The sequence below is a fragment of the Rhincodon typus genome, chromosome 18 (assembly GCF_021869965.1).
Source record: "Rhincodon typus isolate 14 chromosome 18, sRhiTyp1.1, whole genome shotgun sequence".
In the NCBI taxonomy this organism is placed as follows: Eukaryota; Metazoa; Chordata; class Chondrichthyes; order Orectolobiformes; family Rhincodontidae; genus Rhincodon; species Rhincodon typus.
In genome coordinates this window covers 22,429,953-22,446,824 of record NC_063349.1, presented here as the reverse complement: position 1 = coordinate 22,446,824, position 16,872 = coordinate 22,429,953, and the positions used below count along the sequence as shown (strand labels likewise).

The following is a 16,872-nucleotide window of genomic DNA, read 5'->3' as shown; positions in this document are numbered from 1 at the left end:
CTCCTTGCTCCCTGGGGTCAATGATTCCTCCCACAATTTCCTTTCATCTCCATACTGCCTATCACAATATTAAATTTGTAAACAGAAGTTTCCGATCCCTTACCCCACTATTCTGTAATTAACACATTTTTGACAGATGTGATCAATGGTCCTACGACAAAGACAAAAAGCTTTATTGCACTGAAGATTCGCTGTTGATGACCTCTTTATTTTCCTGATATTGCCTCAGTTGCCCAGGTGTGACATATATCTAGGTTTCATGGTCAACTGTTGGTTGTGGAAATTGTTATTTAAGAAGTCAAAAGAAAATAAATTACAGAACTTGGATGATGCACTGTTCATGAAGTGTTGAGACCTGGTTCCTAATACTGGAATACTTTGCTCAAAGTTTGTGCTTCCTTATGAGTGTCACACTATTTTCGTATTTTTGGGAGGCGAGCAAAAAAAGAGAGGCCAGACAAGCGAGCATGCCTGGCAATTTTCCACAGACTCTAACCTTTCGGTTTCTCAACTGCACGTGTCTGAGAAATGCGTGATCAACAGACTCCTGTTTAGTAGATACTACTTCAATACTTCATCCTATCAGACTGAGTAAATCTTATCATCCTGTTTCCAAGATAATAATCATTTCAATTTCACATATTAATAATGTAAAATATGAAAGACAAGGAAAATAGTATCTGCATCCAAAATCTCAATTGTGAAGACATTGCCATCATGCCTAATCTTTATCCTCACCTCATCATGACCTCACCAGACATTTCATACATGCATTTTCCAGAGATAGGTCAGTCTATAGCAATGAGAGGTAGATTCCTGCATAACTTTGCACTCGTTATCCTAGGTCTGTCAAAGCTAATTTTAAACCTCAAAAACTAGGCTGACAAGTGGCAAGTAATATTGTAACAAGTAACAATGACTTTCTCCAATAAGAGACAATCTGACCACTGCCCTTGATATTCAATGGTGTTACCATCACTGAATTCCTAATGTCAACATTCTAGGGGTTCCTATTGACCAAAGATTCAACTGGATTTGCCAAATATACAGTAGCAACAGAGCAGGTCAGAGTCTAGGAGTATTGCAGTGAGTAATTCACCACTTGATTCCCCAAAAGCCTGTTCCCCATCTGCAAGGCACAAGTCAGAGGTGTGATGGAATACTGCCCACTTGTCTGATAGAGTGTGTCTCTGACAACACTCAAGATCTACAAGATACACCACAGGTATTCACCCAAAATCCTTAAACATCATCTTCCAAACCCACAACCATTTCCATCTGGAAGGGTAAGGGCAGCAGAAACATGGATACACCACCATCTGCAAGTTCCCCTCCAATTCCCTCACAATCTGACTGTCACTGGGTCAAAATCTTGGAATTCCCTCCCTCATGAAATTGTGGGTCAACCCAAAGCAGGTGGACTGCAGTGGTTCAAGAAAGCAGCTCAGCACCACCTTTTCACAAGAGCATAGAAAAAAAATCCACCCCATCTAAGCTAAACTAGGGATTGTATCTGGATCTTTGTAATATGCTGTATGAAAATATAATTTACTTCCTGAACTACTGGGGAACCTTTATTCTTTGTTGTGCAGATAATTATGTTTTAAGTCAGATCATCCACACAATCATGGCAATAGAGCCTTGAAGGGTAGAGGGCAGTGAATTATTGGAACTAAGGGCTCTGTCCCTTGCACTGAACTTGTATCCATTTGCTTATGTTCATGACCAGCCGTAAAGGATTTGCTGATTCAGGGAGTAGAACACAGAAACTGCATATTTAAATTCTGGAGCCTGATCTGCAGCATAAGGTTGTTGATCTTTACACTGTGCATCTCTGTAAAAACTTATGATGTAGCATAATACTGTCTACCATTCAATGGCCATCATAACAGTAAAATGTGCTTCATAATGTCTTATGGGAAGCAAGCAACATGTAGATGCAAAGCACGTTCTTACAGAAACAGTGGGTGGACAATTGTCCCTGCCTCTGGCACCCATCTAGACTGGAGAGAAAAAGGTTGTTGCATAGGAAATGGGTATGGAAACCCCTGTCTACTCCCTTACATACACCGATTATTGTCATTAATCACATCATATTTGTCACAAGATCATTGATGGTTACCATAATATTCATAAATCTGATTGAGTTATACTTTATGTGCTTTCACAGGTAAAAGAACATGCCTTTTACCAACACAATGATAGCCAATAAGACAACGGTGTTAAGCTGGACAACAACCACCTGCAACTCGAAGTCCACTGAACAGTGAGCAAAATCTGCCATTTCATTTTAAAGAGTCAGGACTTTCATGGTGAACTAACTTGCAAGTCTTGTAAATAAAACTGTCATAACACAACTAATAATGCAATATGGTGATTGACCACAACTACTAACAATATTTGAGACTGAAAAATTAATATAAAGCTTGAAATCTCAGTTAAAGTAAGTTGTGTTGCAGAAAGCACTAGAGTGAAATTCATCATGTATTCAGAAATACATGACTGATTAAACAGTCAGTAGGGAAATTTCAGGCTTTTTCAGCATCTGCCCAATTAAAATCTCTGTGGTCAAGAAAATTGGGCGGTGTGAAAACGGTTGTTCAATTCAGTATCATGCATTTTTAGCCAGCAATAAAAGCTAAACTTGCCACATTGAGTTTATGTATTTGGTAATTCAGACTAAATACCAGACCCCTGGATTTATTTGCAAGAAGCTTAATTAAAAGGCTGCAGGTGTTGTAGCTTTGTGACAAAGAATTTGCATGGAATGGTTCATGGCTTTGGTAATATGCACATGTATAAAAACTAAGTACTTGCAGGTTTCCTGTGATAATTATCCATGATGAGTTAAAAATTGTGATTTTTGGGACAAAGAAGTTGATGACAAGGCAGGATGATGGAAAGGTGTTTGTTTTGAATGATGGAACTTGGTGAAGAAATAATTACGGTTTTTCTTATCAACTGCATCCAGATATAAAATAGATAATTCCATAAATGAATCTGTTTATCTTGAAAAATATTGTTCCCACTTACAGCAAAACAGTTGTGTGATGTCACATTATATCAGCTATTGGAAAATGCAGTTTTAAGTGTCTAGAATTTCCAGTTGGTACTTTTTTGTGCCCTTGTTGACCATTTATTTTAAATGGGAGAGCACCATGCTGAGATCACTCAATTTAACTGTAGTTTACACCAGGGAACTTCATAGATTTTGCATTGCAATTCAGAGGCATTTTAAGATTGATTTTCCAGTATCATGAAATTTAATACCTCGAGTATGCTGTGTTCACAAACACGAAATTGAATTTTATTACCAGTGAATCTTTATGTCATTGTTACTGAATTGAATTATATTCTCAGCATGGACGTGAGTTGATGCACAATGTTGAGGTACTAAATGTTAGTCAACTGTGGTCACTCACAGTTTAATTCTTCTTAGATCAAGGAATTTTAAAAATTGAAAAGTGTTTGTCAGCATTAATTCCAAGTCATTGAAATCTTATAACTGGCTTTTTTCTCTTTCTTGCTTTCTTTGTTGTTATTTTAATGTTGTTTTACATCTTTCGAGATGTAACATCTATAATGAAATATTTAATGTCCTATTTTCATAGATAAAATATAAATGGGGAAAATACGAGAAGTTATATGGTCACTATACTCTATAGTGTGTTAAGCAGCATTGGTAGATCCATTGTGATGTGGCTTGACATGGAGCCCATTTTCTAACGTTTACTGCAAGCATATTCTGAGATCCTTTACAGATTCTTAACTTGTTTCCTGATAGCCTGATAGGATCGCTAGAATTTGCAGCTTAACACATGCCCCTTTTTCCACTTTCTAGCCAAGAGGTGGTTTATATACATATTTGTCTTTTTCTCTTTTAGCCAAATTACAGCAATTTTCCAATGTCTATCAATTATTTCACATGCCATAATGTTCTGAGAATAACAATTCATTTTAGTTTGTTCTACGCCTGCCCTTGATTGATTCCTCTCTCAATTTTCAGGTTATTAATCAGGTTAGAGAGATGAACCCATCACCCAGATATCCTCACCATATTGTGGAAAAATTGTAGGCATTTGCTGAGGCAGGAAGAGGCAATTATCCTTGTGGTTGATCATCGTAAAAGGTTTGCTGATGGATGATTTTTGTGACTGAATTAATCAAAAATTGTGATACTGATAGGATTCTAGGAAAGAAGCAGCTGAAGAGGGTGACTGTAAGTGGATTTAAAATTTGGAATCTCTTCGGTTGCAACTGTGATGTGATTGATTGAAGGAACAGTGATCCATTTCTGGGATTGGATTATCAAAATGTCACTGGAAGCCTGCAATTCTGCACCAAAAGTATGTTGTTCTACAGCTTGATATGTGATAGAACTGAAACTATTGACATACAGTAGGCATGTTCTACCTCTGTGAGTTCAGCGCCAGTGTGTTCCTCTAAGAATGAAGGGCAAAGGCAGAAAGTCCATGAACCTGGATATCAAGAGATATTGAGAGTTTGATGAAGAAGAAGAAGGAAGCATATGTTAAGTACAGAGCATTAAAAACAGAGGAGGCCCTCCAGGACTGTAGAGATTGTAGGAAGTGCTTAAAAAAGAAGTTAAGAGGGCAAAGGGGAGGGCATAAAATATTTTTGGCAGCTTGGATTAAGGAAAACCCCATGGCATTTTGTACATATATTAAGAGTAAGCAGATTACCAGGGAAAGACCGGGATCTCTTAGAGACCAAAGAGGCAGTATATAGATGCAAAGGAAACAGAGATTGGCTGATGTAAAATTTGAAAATTTAGAACCTTACATATCTTCGACAAGCAATCTGCCACCTGTCTAAATCCAGCGTGGCCACATTGTGTTTACTAATCTTCAATCCCACTGTAAAAAGTTGTATTGGGAGTTTTCTGTCAAACCTGTTTCTCACGTCGATGTTTATCACTGAACTACTTAAATACATGAATTTTTTGCTTAAAGGGATAGGTACATTTACATTTGAACAGCATTTATACTTTTCCAGATCAGTGGATGTTTGATGATTGGAGATTGAAATTTCTATTTTATTTTTGTACAGTCTGCAGAAATTGACATTGAAACATGATTTCCTGCATAAACACTGGGACTACTAGAGCAGTCGTCTATAAACTACAGTAGATCTCACTAGCACATTTGGCTTTGTTTTTGTTATCACCTGCTGTCCTTTTTTGTATTTTATCATCATTTTTCTATCCATCTCAATCATTTGCATTTCTGTTGAGAACGTGGCGTTAATGGTGGTATATTTTGGCAGTATATTACTAAGAGCATTTCTGTTAATAATGTTCCAGCCTGGGGCTGTCCAAGTTTTCTTACAGATGTTGTTGGCACCTCTGAGAAATTCAGCAATGTACTATTTAGTCAAAATGTTTAGCTTAAGTAGAGATGATCTCTGATCAATCAGTGACCTTTTGGGACATAACCCAGAATATAGCTGTGGTTTGGAATGCAGAGTTAGGGAAATGTACAGCAGGAAACTGAGAAACAGCTGTATTTTCATTCAGTCCTACTCAGTGCATTGCTGTTGTTTTGCTTTTTTTTAAAGAAAAGTTTGTCATCTCATTTTTCTTTTTTTTTGCCCAGGCTGCCATGTTTGAATTGCAGTGTTACAGGCGATCTGTGATATTCATCCCAACTTTCCACCCCATCCCCAAGGGCTAACTTTCTGGTCCCTACAATGTCTGTTTCAGTGCATTTCTCCAAACGTAGCAATCTGCTGCAGCCTTTGCTCGACTTGGACTGCAGTCAAACTTCTTTGAAGTAACAGGAGAAAGTGAATGTGGTGCCTTATGTCAGAGAGCATTGCAATGGAATAGGCTTTTTAAAAAACTTACAGATCATTAAAATCGTAGGCCTGATGAACATTTTATTGCTTTTTTAGATCTAGACTGAAGCCAAGTTGGAGTATTCCCTTTAAAGAGGAAAAATGATCATGATATAGTTCAGATTCTGGTAGCAGATTGTCTTTTTTTTTCATGTTTTGGTATTTGCTGAGCCAAATCTAGGCACCTTTGCAGTGAAGTGGGTGTGACATACATAGAGGAATGTGGTGAGGGGAGAACTGATTGACTCAACAAACTAGACCCAGGATTGAAACCAAAGATCTTTCTAGGGATCAGGAAAATGAGAAAAGCCGAATGAAGAACTTTGCACTATTATCTTCCAAAATAAAATGCCAAAGAACTACTCTGAAATTCGTCTGACAATCAAACTATGGCAGGTGAATAGAGAGAAAAATCTAGAAAAATCCATTGTGTACCGAATGGATGTGCAGGCACCCCACACCTTGCATCTTGTGGAGGAGCAGGGAGCAACTATTTGTGTCTCTGATGCCAGTTAAAGTCTCTCAATCCTATTATTGGGTGCCAAAAATGGGAGAAAAGTACAAAGTGGAATGGTTTCATGAGTCATAGATCAGGCACCAAGGTTCTCTGTCACTTTTGGAGCTTCGTTTCCAGGTTGTGGGCAAGAGGAGGGAAATCCCTTGGTAAGCCCTGTCCCAGTAGCAGGAGAGATCCAGAGATGGTGGTGTTGTGGTTTTTATCAGGAGGGAGTTGCTCTGGAAATCCAGAACTTTGACTCCAGGCCCATGAGGTCTTGTGACATTCAGCCATATGTTAACAAGGTGAGCACTTGATCATCACTGGGTTGTATGCTAGGAGCAGCACTTGGGGACCTAAGAATGAGGAACCAACTTCAAACCAGTGGGAGCATGCTATAGATGAAGCTAAGCGATGCCACAACCAACGGATCAAAGCCCTGCAATCCTGTTGTATCCAGTCATTAATAATGGCAGAAAACCAATGAATGAGATAAGGAGGGCCCATGAAAATCCCAATGATGGCAAAGCCCAACACATCAATGCAAGAGACAAGGCTGAAACATATGCAAGCAAACCCAGCTAGAAGTGTTGAGCGGATGATCCATCATAGCCTCCTCCTGAGGTCCATGTTGTCACATGTCAATTTTCAGCCAATTTGATTTAGCTCATATAATACAAAGAAGCAGCCGGATACAAATAACGCAGCAAAGGTTATGGTCCAACAACATCTCAGGATGTGATGCTAAAAACCTGTTCTCCAGAATTAGCAACACCTTAATTAAAACATTTCATGCGGCTCCAGCACTTCCACCTATCCAATCAATTTGGAAATCAGCCCATTCATGATCTGACCTCATAAAACATGACAAATCCAATCCAGTCAAATACTGTTCCAATAGTTTACTCTCAGTTGTCAGCAAAGTGATGGAATGAGCTGCCAGAGGAAGTGGTGGAGGCTGGTACAATTACAACATTTAAAAGGCATCTGGATGGATACATGAATAGGAAGGCTTTAGAGGGATATGGGTCAAATGGTCGTTAATGGGACTAGATTTATTTAGGATAGCTGGTCGGCATGGATGAATTGGACCATTTCTGCGCAGTACATCTCTATGACTCTAATTGATGGAAGGTACTGTCAGCGGGGATGTCAAGAGACATTTAGTTCTCCAAAAACCAGCTCACCAATACTTAGTTTGAGTCCTGTAACATCCACTCCATTCTAGACCTCATTAAAGTTTTGGTCCAAACATGAAAAATAGAGCTAAACTAGAGGTGAGGTGAAAGTGGCTGCCTTTGACATCAAGTGTATATTTGACTGAGCGTGGCATCAAGGAACCCTGGCAAAATTGGAATCAATGGGAATCAGGTAGAAAGCTCTCCACCAGCTGGAATCATATCCTACACAAATAAATGGTTTGGTTGTTGGAAGCCAATCATCTCAGCCCCAGAAAGTTCCTCAGGGTAGTGTCCTAGGTCCAACCATCTTTAACTGCTTCATCAAAAAAAAATTCATTCTCATTTAAGTTGGAAGTGGAGGTGGATACTGACGCTTGCACAGTATTTCAATACAAGCAGTCACTTTGTCAAAGCTTTTCACTTTGCACTCATCAGGACAAACACAAGAATGCCAGATTTCAAATAATCGCAACAGTTTATACTATGGTAAAGAGGTGCTGTTTGAATGGCAAGTTAACTCTGATTGGACAAGGCATTGCTATGGAGAAAACGACAGGAAACCTTAGCCTCCCCATACATTTAAGTCATTCAAAACAAAAGCACAAGGCATGAACATATTCCTTTAGTTTGCAGAGAACAGATTCCTGCGTATGAATATATTTAGTTTCTAGCAGATGTAAATGAGCCATGTTATGAACTCAACTGTCTATCTTCAATTAATTGTTAGTGTAATTCCTGGAACTCTCAAACTTCAACAAGCGCTGCCCAATCACATCAAACAATAATTCAGTATGGTCTGTACTCTGCAAATCACAAACAGCTGGAGAAATATGTTTGGTACAATCAGCCACCATTTGGATTTAGAGCCTGTGTTCCTGGCATTACACTGGTACTGAAATTCATACATTTCGTTCCTCAATTGTATGGGTATGTAGAGCATCTTCAAGCCAAAATCAAACATGTTCCACCGCTGTTGCACTGCCTACTCTGAGACTTGCTATTTAAACTCTTTGCCATTTTCTCACTGCTCCCTTGCTCTGTCTCTCACTCTTTCTGGCTTTCTCTACAAATTCTCACTGCTGTCTCCAGGAATGATATAAACCAAACTGTTTACATTACAAAAAGAGCTAAACACAATGAAAAGGATATAGCCAGTGTAATATGAAACCAAAGTCCAACAGAAAAAAAAGCTGTTACAGAGCAATGGGTAATCTTTAAGAAAGAGATTTGTCAGGTACAGACCAGGCATGTTCCAACAAGGGTGAAAGCGAGACAAACCCAAACAATGTTTCTTGGATGGTGAGAGAAGTAGAGGTGATGCTGAAGCAGAAAAGAAGGACATATGGTGCTTGTCAAGTGAATTCTTCAAATGAGAAACAGGTCAAATACAATAGGTTTAGAGAAGAGAACATCAAGACTGGCAAAGAGAGAACAGAAGAACGTCATGGCAGGCAACTTAAATTAGAACCGAAAAATGATTTTCTGGAACATAAATAGCAAATTAGTAGTGAATGGTAGAATGAATCCTATTAGGGACAAAGAGGGTGATATCTTATGAAAGCAGGGCACTAGAAGACAATGTGAATGCTCCACAGTTTCTACTAAAGAAGAGGAATCTGACCAAATATCAGTAGAAGCAATGGATAGGTTGAATATTGAGAAGGAGGAGGTAAAGGAAAGGCAATTTGATCTTGGGGTAAAAGAAATTACATAGTCCTGATGGCTTATATTTCAGAAACCCAGGTGGACAGAATGGAGTGACTTACCATAATCCTCCAGGTCAGAGGCTAGTAACTCACCCCAAAACTTATCCAACATCTATAATGCACAAATCAGGAGTGTGATGGAATACTCCCCACTCACCTGGATGCATGCAGCTCTGACAACGCTCAAGAAGCTTGACACCATCCAGGACAAAGCAGCCCACTTGATTGGCACTATATCCACAAGCATCCACTCCCTCCACCACCGATGCTCAGTAGCAACAGTGTGTACCATCTGCAAGGTGCACTGTAGAAATTCACCAAAGATCCTCAGAGACCACCTTCCAAACCTAAGACTACAACTATGTAGAAGGACAAGGACAGCAGATGCATGGGAACATCACCACCTGCAAGTTCCCCTCCAAGCTACTCACCATTCTGACTTGCAAATATATCACTGTTTCTTCAGTGGCATTGGGTCAAATTCCTGGAATTCCCTTCCTAAATGGCATTGTGGTTTTATCCACAGCACATGGACTGCAGTGGTTCAAGAAAACAGCTCACCACCCCCATCTCAAAGGCAATTAGGGAATAAGCAATAAATGCTGACTCAGCTAATGGCAGCTACATCCTGCAAGAGAAGCATTTTTTTCCCATATATGTGGGGCAGTTACCAGATTGGCAAATGTGACGCCTTTATCTGTTCAGATGAGGAGGAATGCAACGGACACCGAAAGATTTTGAAGGATGCCCTCATAAGAATGGAAAATGATGCTCAACTCCGATCACCAGTTCCAACGTGTCACAACAAAAAACTGCAATGACCTCCTCAGAAGACAGACACAGGATATGACTGATAGAATACCCTTTGTCATCCAGTACTTCCCCGAGTGAAGAGATTACGCCATGTTCTTTGCAGTCTTCAACATGTCATCGATGACGATGAGCATCACACCAAGATCATCCCTACGCCACCAATTGTCGCCTTCAAACAACCGCCAAACCTTAAACAGACCATCATTCACAGCAAACTACCCAGCCTTCAGGACAACATCAACCACAACACCACACAACCCTGCCACGCCAACCTTTGCTAGACGTGTCAGATCATCGACATGGATATTACCATCACACATGGGAACACCACCCTCCATGTGCATGGCAGATACTCATGTGACTCGGCCAATGTTGTCTATCTCATAGGCTGCAGGCAAGGATGCCCCAAGGCATGGTACGTTGGTGAGACCATGCAGATGCTACAACAACGGGTGAATGGACACCGCGCAACAATTGCCACACAGGGATGTTCCCTCCCAGTCAGCGGTCAAGGACATTCAGCACCTGATCTTCGGGTAAGCGTCCTCTAAGGCAGCCTTCGAGATACTCAACAATGCAGAATCACTGAGGAGAAACTGATAGCCAAGTTCTGTACCCATGAAGACAACCTCAACTGTGATCTTGGGTTCATCTTGTGCTACATGCAAACACACTGTAATGTTCTTTATCTGTAAAATCTTCCTTCCTGTCCGGTTTTGACACCACCACCTGGATAAATTTTAATTATCTCTCTACTGTAATTAGTTTGTACAGTTTTGGATTTCTTGTTACTTTGGTTAGATTTGTCTCCAGCACTACATTATTTTTAACTTTTTGTAATTATCTCTCTGCCTCATTTAATCAGATTATAGGTCATCCCTTCACTTGTTATTCAGCTGTTGACACCTTACTCCTACTGTCTAACACTTCTGGTCAACTGCAGAGACTCATTATTCAACAGTCAACTCAGATCATTTGTATGATCTTTTGATCTCTCTGGCCTTGATTTCTCTGTCCATAAATTCTGTGTTCTGTGTGCTTCTCTCTCACTTCACCTCACAAAAGCTTGTGATTTCAAATAAGTCATGTGACTTCTGACCTTTATTGTAGAAAGAGGATAGACATAGCAAATACAGACCAGTTATTTTAATATAATTGGCAGATAACTTTCTGGAAACAGTAAGCAGGGACTAAATCCACAACCTCTTGATGAGGTTTGGGTTACTTAGGGAGAGCCAACATGGATTTGTAAAAGACAGATTGCATTTAACTAATCTAATTGATTTTTTTGATGCAATAGCATAAGATTGTTGAAGGGAATGTGGTTCATCTGTATGGATTTTTCTGTATGGATTTTAAGAAAACAGTCATTGAAATACCACATAAAAGGGTGGTTAAATTCAGGCACATGGAATAGATGGTCAGTGTCCAACTGGGTAAAAATATTAGCTTGAGAATCAAAAACATAGTGTCCTTGTAAATAAGGAACAAAAACAGAAGTTGCTGGAAAAGCTTAGCAGGTCTGGCAGCATCTTTGAAGAAAAAATCAGAGTTAACGATTTGGGTCCGGAGACCCTTCCTCTTTTGGTTTTTATTTAGTCGTTGTAAATGGTTACTTTTAAGACTGGGAGGGTAGTATATAATGGTGTTCCCCAAGGACAAATGCTGGGACAACTCCTTCTTTTGATTTGTATACAATTGACCTGGATGTTGGAATCAGAGTAGAATTTTAAAGTTTGACAATTAGACTAAACTTGGATGATTAGTGATTGGCAAATAGAGAGGATAATACAAATTACCTCCAACTTGATGTGGACAAGCAAGTGGCACTGAAATTAACATCCAGAAGTAAAGTATTTTGGCAGGAGGGAGAGATAATATAGACTTATTTTCACAGTTGTAAAGATTGTACAAGGACAGAGGACCATGGGAATACATATGCATATATCTTAGAAGGTTTCAGGACACATTGAGAATGTAATAGCAAAACATATGGAATCCTATCTTCATAATAGGGGAAGTGAGTACAAAAGCAGGAATGTTATGCTGAATCTTTACATAAAGTTCTGGTTTGGTCCTGACTGGAATATGCACACTTGAGGAAGGATGTGAGGGCCCCTTAAGAGGTTTCAGAAGAGATGCAGGACAAAGCATGAGCCATGTCTACTTGCAATTGCAGTTAGGTGAGGATTCCCAGAAGTATGCTATCATTAATACCTGTATGAGTTTGTACAAATATATGAGACTGCCTTTTGGGGTAACATCAGCCTGTGCAATTTTTCAGCAGACAATGGAGAATATTTTGCAAGATCTATCCCAGGTCGCCATTTATCTAGATGATGTGCTAATAACGAGCTAATAAATATTGGAAGATCGATAACAAGCACTTACAGAACTTGGACGTAGTCCTTAGGCAAACGCCCGATTGGGAGAAACGTCTAAGACAGGAAAATGTGTGTTCCAGGTACCCCAAGTGACCTGCTTGGGCTACCAAGTCAACAAGACTTACACCCATTGGAAGATAAAGCGAGGGCAACAAAGGTGGCCCCGGCTCCCACATCTGTACCAGAGCTTAGCTCTTTCCCTGGGCTGATGAATTATTACAGAAAGTTAGTACATAACCTGGCCTCCATCCTGGCACCTTTACATCAACTCCTAAAAATGGGTCAGCCTTGGAAATGGTCACGTAGCCAAGCCATAGCTTTCAGGGAAGTGAAGAAACAGCAATCATCCTCTAAGGTGTTAGCACACTATGATCCCAAGTGAGATCGGGTATTGACATGCGATGCCTCTCCATATGGCATCAGGGTAGTGTTAGCTCATAGTTGGCCCAATGGAGAGGAACACACAATTACGTATGCATCTGGGACTTTAGCTAATGCAGAGCATAAATATGCACAGATAGAGAAGGAAGGTTTGGTGGTCATATTTGGAGTCAGGAAATTCCACCAATACCTTTACAGGTGTAAATTTGTAATGATAACGGACCACAAACCTCTGCTAGGTCTAGTTAAAGAGGACAAGGCAGTTTCGCCCATAGCTTCAGGCAAAATTCAGCGGTGGGCTGTAATTCTAAGTGCACATAATTATAAGTCGGAACACAATCTGGGAGGCCATGTAGCGAATATAGATGCATTGAGCCACCTCCCACTGGCAGATACATCACTAGTGGTACTGCCACTGGAAGAGTTACGTAATGGTTTCAAATTTTTTTGGACACACTTCCAGTCACAGCTGAAAATATCAGGGGACTTTGGATAGATCTAATCCTGGCTGAAACAGCTGGTGGTGAAGGGGGAAACCAAAGGGCTGTCACAAGCAGAACTGAAACCTTTTTGGACCCGGAGAGGCCAGATCACAGTAGAGGACGGCATATTATTACGGGCAGCAAAAGTGATTGTCCTGAGCAAAGATCGCTGTCAGGTACTGGCTGAACTCCACCAGGGCCATGTGGGGTGTCCAAAATGAAGATGTTGGTGAGAAGTTATGTCTGGTGCCAGGAGTGGCTGCACACACAGCTGTGCTGGTGGGGCAGTGCCCAGCATGCCAATAAAGACAAAAATTACCGCCAGCAGCTCCCCCATATTTGTGGGAATGGCCGGGTAAACCCTGGACTTGGTTACACATCAACTTTGCAGGTCCTTTCATGGGCTCAATGTTCTTAGTCATTGTAGATGCCCACTCAAAGTGGCTGGACGTGCATCGAGTTCATTTGCCAAACATGGAAAAGACAATATAAAAACTGCACACATCTTTTGCAATACACAGACTCCTGAAATTGTTGGGTCACAGATAACAGGGCATTATTCACTGGCAGGGAATTTGAGCATTTCCTAAATTCAAATGGCATTTAACAGTTAAGGACAGCTCTGTGCCATCCATCATCCAATGGCCTGGCAGAAACAGTTGTCTAAACATTGAAGGCAGGCTTGAAGAAACAGCCTACAGCTTCACTAGATACCAAACTGTCTCGGTTCCTATTTGATTATAGAACCACCCGTCATGCAACTAAAGGCTAGCTCCAGCAGAGTTGCTAATGGGGAGAAGACTCTGCACCAGGTTAAATCTGATCTTCCTGGACCTGGGTAGTGGGTAAGGGTGAAATGGTATCAGGAATGCCAGTTTTGGGCTCTAGGCTCCTCCAAGTGAGAGAGACAGTTTAATACAGGGGATGAAATTTAGTGTAGGAAGCTTGGAAATGGCCCTGCATGGCCAAGGTCAAGACCAGCGATGTATAAATTTTGAGTAAGAGCAACAGTCCTGACAAGCACATGAAACCCGCAAACGGTGCAGGAACAAAAGTGCCCTGCTCCTTGAAACAGTCAGAAAGGCTGTTGGAAACTGTGAGTTCTTCCTCTCTGTCAAGCATTGAAGATACCTCTGAACCTGAGATGGACATGGCTGATCCCACTATCGTGAATCCTTTGCCTCCTGAAGAAGAGTGAATTTCTCCTGAAATGCTGCAGGTGCAAGAGGCAAGCTACTGTGCGTGATATGCCACCTGTATCTGATGCAGAATCAGAGGTACCTGACCCGGTGCTAAAACACCCCAGAAAGAGCAACAAGATAAAGGGCCACCCGATGTCCTCAGACTCAGAGGGTGAGGGGTGGAGTGATTGTAAGGGGGTGAGCCAGGTGGACCTCATAGAATATAAGTTCCCTGATTGGGGCTGTTAATCTGGTCTAATTAGAGAGTCCTGGCTGACAGATAAAAACAAAGTGTAAGACATCCTGTTTGCTTTGAGGGCTGGCTCTGACAGAGGTGGACCTGTGTCAAAGGCTTTCCACGTGTAAATCAAGGGTGATTTGGTGACGGGATACCAGCCTCTGTGGAGTTAGTTCAGTGGTGCCAAGAGTAAAGCACGTTCCTGAAGAAACTTGCTCATAACATTTGTCTTTCAGTTAGGGTAAGCATTTCTGGAATCATGCCATCAATCAACCCTGCTGTACAAGACTGGGTAATACTTTTGGAGGACAGTGTTGGGACCTTCAGGATTTTGATCCAACAACAATTAAAAAATGACTAGTTCAGTCTGTCAAGAGCCAACATGAACCTGTTGCACTGAATGGCCTTCTGTGTTGTAAATGATTTTGTGACATATATTCCCAACAAGCACCAGGCAATGGACCTGTCCAGCAACAGAATCTAACCAACTTCCCTTGACATTTAATGGCAACAGCATGCATGAAAACCATCCTGGGATTTACCATTGACCAGAAACCTAACAGATAAATACAGTGGCCAAAACCAGATCAGAGGCTAGGAGTTCTCCTGAAATCTCAAAAGCTCTTCACCACTTACAAGGTCCAACTCAGTAGTGAGATGCAATACCCTCCACTTGCATGGACCCAGACAGTTCCAACAACACTCAGGAAACTCAGCATCAGTAATTTGATTTCAGTGCAAACTTAGTAGCCACCTCAGATTTAATGGTGGGCTGTTTTCTGCACGTTTTCAAATGCAATAAAGTACATGGAACTAGAATTGGGTTTAATTTCAATTGTATTTCATGAGAATCCCAAAAGTGAGACCACTTCCCACCTCATTCTTGACACATCAGAATATTTCTGCTAATCGCTACTGGAAACAAACATGGAGAACATTTTAGACATTGTTGTCTTTTGTATCATTACCAAAATACCATTATGATGCAGTCATTTAGAAATAGTATAAGGCCTCATAGTCTCTTCCTTGGACTAGTCAATCTGAGTCAACTTTGGCCTAGTCACCCCTAGTGAACTTTCTGTCAAAATGTAATTCATTTATCTTACGATATACTGTATGAGAGATACATAAAATGCAGCAATAAAACTCCTGAACATGGGTTGTGTAGCAATATTGAAGAACTGTACACACAGCTGGCAAGCCTCAATGGAAGACATAAGCACTGTGGGAAAGTACAGTTAGGGTCCTCCTTTTATATTTCTCTTTGCAGGATACTGATGACCTTCTCAGCATTTAAACAAAGAGAAAAGTCAGCCCATACCAGAGGCACACTGTCAATCCATTCCTGCATGAGATACTGGAAAACTTTGGTCTGGTAATCTCTCAAACTAAAGCTAAGAACTACACAGAAATCCTCGAGCGAATTCCTAAAGAGAATCTGATTTCTTGGTTCTTTAAATTCTGTAACACATACGATCTAATATAACGGGTATCAGTGTGTTTCATTCTGCAGCAATACACGCAATATCAGTTCAAGCTGCTTAGTAAGTGTACGAGATGCATGTCCGAGATTGAGTTAGTCCCATCTTGTACACAAATCTGGTGGTGGTGGTAGTGTTTTCGGGGGGGTGTGGGAAGTAGCGTTCTCAGCATTGGATTGTGTAGCAATGGGTTAAGAGGGGGAAATGGTGGTGGTAGGGAGCAGGATCTCCTTTTTTCATTCATCCATAGGATGTAAGGCTTGCTGCAAGACTAGGGTGCTGGTGATGTTAAACCACTTTTTCAAACTCTTTATGAATGGTCTGGGCGATGCTTTTGGAAGGCAGCGGTGCGACCTCCAGGACTTTGATGCAACAACAGTAAAGAAATGATAATATTCTCCCAAGTCAGAAGCAAAACTTGCAGGTGGTAATGTTCCTAAACATCAGCTGATCTCCTTTCTCTAAACAATAGATGCTATGGGTTTAGAAGGTGCTGTGTAAGAGCCTTTGGTGAGTTGCTTTAGTATGTCTTGTTGATGACACTTTTGAAACACAAGTGTGCAGTGCTGGATGGAATTCCAATCAAGGGGTCTGCTTTGTCCTGAATCATAGAATCCCTACAGTGTGGAAACAGGCCCTTCGGCCCAACAAGTCCACACCGACACTCAGAGCA

The 16,872-nt window shown here is 40.8% G+C and overlaps 1 protein-coding gene across 1 annotated transcript in view; it reads left to right on the top strand.

Annotated features, from left to right (window-relative positions):
- The first annotated feature begins 2,174 nt into the window (after window positions 1-2,174).
- LOC109923614 (DENN domain-containing protein 2A-like) overlaps window positions 2,175-16,872 on the top strand; it is a 51,291-nt gene continuing 36,593 nt past the window's right edge. The window contains exon 1 of the mRNA XM_048607768.1: window positions 2,175-2,266. Coding sequence (XP_048463725.1) covers window positions 2,181-2,266 — 86 coding nt within the window. The 5' untranslated portion in view covers window positions 2,175-2,180. The remainder of the gene's footprint in view (window positions 2,267-16,872) is intronic.